Raw genomic sequence first — 6,000 nt, 5'->3', positions numbered from 1 at the left:
TGATTATTGACTCTCGAAATTGGGAAATTTGCCGAAGATAAACACTTTCTGTCATCTTTTCTGCAGTTGTTGTTCGTGAGGTTGTGGGGACGTTACTTAACAAGTGTCCACTGTTACGACATATTTTTCTTGGACAAAGTTTAAACAAAAATGTTCAGTTTCGCACAAAGATTGAATCAATATTCCTGGTCGGGTTAAACTGAAGTTAAGAAGGCAAATAATAAAACAACAAGTTTAATCATTAAATAAATATATTTATTTACACGTTAACGGCAAAATGAAATAATTATTCTGTCGATGTTTATGAAGTCGAAAATATTGTTAAATCGGTCGTGTGTAAGTTTATAGTATTAAAATTCATGGAACAATTTACAATAGCCAATAATAGGTAGGTACTAAGTAACGACAGTTCAATTTTTTTACATAAATACATATTTTATCGTAGAAATCTTTATTTTACATTAGGTATTCTATATCTTAGAAAATTTAGCATTTATCTACAAAGAGGTTCCAACTTCTTTTATTATTAAAATAAAATAAAGATTTAGCAATCATCTGTATTTCAAGATTGTTACAATTTAATGCGCGTACAACATTCACTGAAGCTCTGTGGCGGAGAGAAACACAAACACCTTACTGATCAACGTCGGACACCGACCTGCCAGCCTGCGCTGCACTGCCGGCCTTCTATCACTGAGTGACTTAATACAAAAGATCACGCATGCCCCATCACATGACGTTTGCGAGTAAGGTGGATGTTTACAAATATGTTAAACAGTTAAACGTTTATATAATACAGAGGTACCTAACTAACCATTGCACCACTTCAGAGTACCAAATATATCACTATTCATCTACAATCTTAGCTCATCTGTGTAGACTCTCTTATTTAGAAAACCCTTCTACGGAAATCTATCTTTGGTAAAAAAATAACATTAACATACGTAACCAATCAAAAGTAAATAAAAGTAAGGAATTACGATCAATAAAACTTCATACCTTGTATGATAACAATATTTATGTTTAGTACATGTACATACATACAATCCATAACAATGAGATCGATTTTATCAATTAATATTTTAGTGTCTGGACCTGAATCGTTGTATCACGATAAAAGTACAATCGATACAAATCCGCTCGCTCTCTGGCCGCGCCCAGCGAGACCAGCGCGGCACATCGAACGGAATATATTACCGACAATACTCTACTCCCTAAGTCAAATTACAAATGATGTATTCAAATAAAGACCTAACGTTGTGGGCATGTAATGAGCATTTTATCGATGGTCTTATTTATTGATACGGGGTGTGTCTATATTGGCTAAGCGCAAGATGTGGTACAGAAGGTACAATAAAGTAGAAGCGAGAGCGCGCGCCCTACCCACGCGACGCTGCTATCTTAACATGTAAACAAGTGCTCAAATCGTATACATAATGGAAATATCGTGTTCTAACAACGTTATCGCGACTCATCCCGGACACTTTGTAAAGTGGCCACATATCCACGACGCGACTCCGGCCGTCTCTCGCGCACCGCCCGAGCTCCGCCCGCGAGTCGCGCGCTCACTAATATATTCCCGACATCTCGATGTAGATCTGCACTTAGTCGGCTTACAACACTGAATACTTGGCCACCTCACACTTTTATTATATTACCTTAATATCAAGAACAATTCGAGATTTCATAACAGGTTTCAGGTTCGCAAGACTTCATTATGAACAAAATGTAATAATAAAGCATTATACTCTACTCTATTTTCTATGTAAGGTAGGTTTGTAGGGTGATGGCTAGTTTGTATGTGGGGTGAAGAAACGGAACGTCACGCTAGTGTCTATAACTGTGTCGTTAGAAAGACGTTCATCGATGCCGAATGTGCCCGCCCCAACGCCCAGGGCTTGCAGGCAGCCTGCGCGCCTCGCCAGTACTCAATGAGGTTTTACCTGAGTACAAACACAATTATTAAAATACATTCCTGTGAGAATTATTGATTGGACCACATCATTTTCAATTTTGAAAACACATTGAAATCATTGAAATCGTGACTAACCGAGGCGAGATGTCGGCGCTGCACCGTCGGTCATCGTGCAGCGTCACACACATCTGGGTCAGGCGGGCTGCCGTACCCGCTGGACGCGTCGTCTGCGCCCGCGCATCCGCCGCCGTCCTTGTCGACCATCGCACCGCCCGCGGCTGCTCCGCCACCACATCCGGCCACGCCCGCCACGTAACCACCACTGGTCGGCGACTGCGTACAACAATTCAAATGTCAGCAAATTCATAAACTTTATATTCTAAAAACTATTTTTAGTTTGATCTAGGAGATCCCTAAATCATATGATAGAATTTGTTATAATTAATACCTTAACAGATCAGTGGAATAAGTACCTAAGACCAGGGTAAAGCTTATAAATCTGCTCATGAGATTAGAGTCATAAGTGTGGTGATAATGTGCTTTATAATTCACTTACGGTCCCAACAGTAGACCGTGCACGCAATCAAAAAGTCGATTAGAAATGTCGCGCGGCTGAATGGGTTCCTCCACTCGCGCGACTCATAAAATGAAATAGATTCCCCCACATTCGCATTCCGACAAGCGTTCGTACGAGAAAGATTAATGATCACAAAAGAAACATAATAAAGTGGAGATAGAATCTCCCACTAACAGTGTCCTTGTGGGAGTTATTTACTCCGCCGAGTCGACTTTTTCACGTGCCCTTTATTCTGAATGGAGACGTTTGAAAAAATATATTCCTTTTGACTGTAGTGAAATGCAAACACATTATGCTCACTACAACTAAAGTACGGAGAAAACGTAGAGCAACGCATTGTACTCATCATTTCGTACCTAATAACCGAATCCGTATTAAATCGATAAATGGTGTGTAGTTCCACCTTGTGAAGACTCTAATGGAGCTAGTTTGCAGCTATTACGTTAATAATAATTTAGTAGGTAGTTAAGTGCGAGTGTGGCTGAAGCTCCCACAGCCCGCATTGGTCCACGTCAGCTATCCAGGTGCGAAGTGCAACGTCGTTCGTTCTAGCTGAACCACGTACATCACGACCGATGGGAACCGGCAATATGTGCCGCTTGTGTAATTATACGGCGCTTGACATGACTGTCCGTTTCTATTTGAGTCACGGGAACTATCACACTTGGAATACGAGAGTACTGCGCTAACAAAGCAGCTAAATGGAGCTATTGACATCGATAAACGGGGTCAATCAATAAACAGTAGTTGTTGTAGATAAATCGGTTCATAATGAAAGCAGTCTAGACGGAGCTGAAATAGCCGTTCCATAAATATTCACCTGTAGTCCGCTTACTTGGCGACGGATGTGAGCGAGTCCGCTGGGGTTGGCGGCCATGCTGGCGAACACCAGTCGCTCCTCGTAGTCGTACTCGCACAGGATCTTGTTGTCGCACAGGTAGAATCTGTCGCCCACGCAGAACCTGGACAAACAATGGACTAAGTAATCTGTCAATCACTTACCCATTAATACATGGCCTCGTTATTAAATACAATCTATTGTAATCATTCCATTCTTTTCATTTATAGCTAACCTTTCCTGAGATATCCGTTCTAATTCTCTTTCATTTCATTAGTCGTATTGTGTTTCGGTGACCAAAACACTTTTACTTATCTTAACTTAGAGAGGACTTTAGCTTACCTATGGTTGCACTGTTGACAGGCAAAGCATTCTAAGTGGTAGACGAAACTCTTCGCTCGCATGACCATTTCGAAGGCGGGAATGACTTTGTTGCAGGCCACACAGTTGCCTGTCGCACCGAATAACCTGTTAAAAATAACAAGGCTATAAACATAAAATACTTACGACATATAAATACCCGGAGCACTTTACATTAAAGTCGTTTAAGCGTATTATGTGGTGTCAGCGTAAATTGTTTGAGGTCGCTTACCTAAGGTAGTCTCTTTTGCAGAGCATGAGGTCTGCCTTGTAATAGAGTTTGGAGCCGACTTCTCCGAGGCGGCAGTCGCAGCAGCCACACTTGAGGCAGTCTTCATGCCAGAACCTCTCCATCGCTTTGAGCAGGAACCGCTCCGTGATCACCTTCCCGCACTGTGCACACAGCCGGGCGCCGCCCGTGCTGCCCGCCACGTTGCTGTTGACGGTGAGCCCGTACTTGTTGTCATCCTGTTGACCTGTTCACAAAGTAACAAACGTCGTACATTGTACATGCAGCACGGAACGTCAATTACAAACGATGTACTTATGCAGCTATGCATATTAGACACAAAAGGAAAAAGTAATGGTTTGATTTAATGATTCGCTACGTAGCTGGTACATGCCAGTAATTGTTCGTAATACGCGTCGTTATGGCATTAAGCTAGGCTCGATTGTTTTCTACTGTGTAATTGCGTCAATTAATGCGAGCAAAGGCGTACCGCATGACATGCAGTCGTTGCTCGCTGACGTCATTAAGATGCGCATACGCATTTTTCTCACACTATAAAAAAAATGCAACATTGGAACATGCGGACTCATTATGTGCATTAACAGCACCCAATAAAACTTTATGAAGCATTCGCTCCATAAAAGGCTAAGCTACAATTCTTATTTCCTTTTAAACAAACAAAGTGTTACGAGAACTTATTGGAACGACTGCATTGCATTTTAAAGTCAACAGCGAATACATCGGTACAAATAAATAAGGCAATGAACATTTAGCAAACAATCAGAACCAATTTATCGGCAAATACGGTCCACATAATAATAGTGCGTACGTCAAACCAATCAAGGATCCAATTGAAGGGGTAACTAGGTGGACATAACTCATTGCAATCGATCACTTGCGCATCGCCGCCGCCGCCGCCGATACGTCTCGTTTATTGGAGCCGACGTCGCGACAATAAAGTTAATTGGCCTATATTAATGGCTCTTTACTAATAAAATAATAAGGATGACGTGCGGCGGCGGCGCGGCCTCCGGGCGCGAGCCTCGCTATTCACAATTAGCTGTGCGGTATAACGCCGCAAGGGGTATCGCCGCAGAACAACTGACTTGCCTACAGGCTCAAATCCACATACAGTAGAACTCCAATTATCCGAATTAATGGGGACCGGGACCCATTCGGATAATCAAATATTCGGATAATCGGATTTTTTAAAAAAAATTGCCATTGATGAGAATAAAAGCTACGTTTTGATATTGCACTATTTTTTTTATTGAATTAAATTGTTGGGAGGAAGTCAGTGTAGGCACAACGGCAAGTTAAGACAAGTCAAGTCAAGACTTGACGCGCAAATACTGGCTTCGCGGGGGGGGGAGAATAATAGCGCACTTATGACTTTTTTTGGACAATTGTGGATTCGGATGATTCGGATAATCGGCGATTCGGATAGTCGGAGTTCGGATAATTGGAGTTCTACTGTACCATCTAATTACGACACATAAACAATAGCGTAGCTCATTGCGCCTCGTTAAAAATAATTGCTTTAGTTTCCGAAAAACCAAATGTAAAGAACTCTACAAAATTAACCACTGGTAAAAGTAATATAATTTCCGCCAGCACAAGTGAGACGCGCTCACGCGAAACGTTAAAAGCTAATCAATTCAACGTGGTTTCCTTTAATATTCTGAGAACGTATGTAACCGTGGTAAGTTTTCTTCATGGCAAAAACATTTACCACGTAATGTTGGTTTACCCGGTTTAAGCGAGAGCCATTCAAAAATCTCAGTATTTTTCTTGGGAATGTTGCACGGAGGCGACGGCGCGCCGTGCACTTACTGACGTGTTTTGACCATTTCAGGTTGTATGCATGTTGTTAGTGCTGTAATTACGTGCAACCGCACATCGCTCTAATAGCCACATTGATTTTATGTATTTACTTTGTAAATGTACATGGCTGCTTCACTTTTTAATGTAAGTGTATCGATTTCTTGTTAATGATATCGGTATTTAATTTCAATAATACATGAAATCAGTATTCAGTTGCAAAATGCCTTGGAACAAATATTATAACACTGGTGACATTC

The 6,000-nt window shown here is 41.4% G+C and overlaps 1 protein-coding gene across 3 annotated transcripts in view; it reads right to left on the bottom strand.

Moving 5' to 3' along the window:
• Positions 1-233: 233 nt before the first annotated feature.
• LOC118263338 (LIM domain only protein 3-like) overlaps positions 234-6,000 on the bottom strand; it is a 45,144-nt gene continuing 39,377 nt past the window's right edge. For 2 of the 3 annotated variants that reach the window (XM_050705192.1, XM_035575267.2), the window contains exons 3-7: positions 3,923-4,166; positions 3,673-3,798; positions 3,313-3,454; positions 2,051-2,248; positions 234-1,943 (exon numbers count right to left, since the gene is read on the bottom strand). In XM_050705192.1, coding sequence (XP_050561149.1) covers positions 2,081-2,248; positions 3,313-3,454; positions 3,673-3,798; positions 3,923-4,166 — 680 coding nt within the window. In that variant the 3' untranslated portion in view covers positions 234-1,943; positions 2,051-2,080. The remainder of the gene's footprint in view (positions 1,944-2,050; positions 2,249-3,312; positions 3,455-3,672; positions 3,799-3,922; positions 4,167-6,000) is intronic. The other variant, XM_050705193.1, reaches the window with a different exon arrangement.

Source organism: Spodoptera frugiperda, chromosome 27 (assembly GCF_023101765.2).
Source record: "Spodoptera frugiperda isolate SF20-4 chromosome 27, AGI-APGP_CSIRO_Sfru_2.0, whole genome shotgun sequence".
Taxonomy (NCBI): domain Eukaryota; kingdom Metazoa; phylum Arthropoda; class Insecta; order Lepidoptera; family Noctuidae; genus Spodoptera; species Spodoptera frugiperda.
Note: the sequence above shows the minus strand (reverse complement) of the source record. Positions and strands in the feature narration are given on the sequence as shown.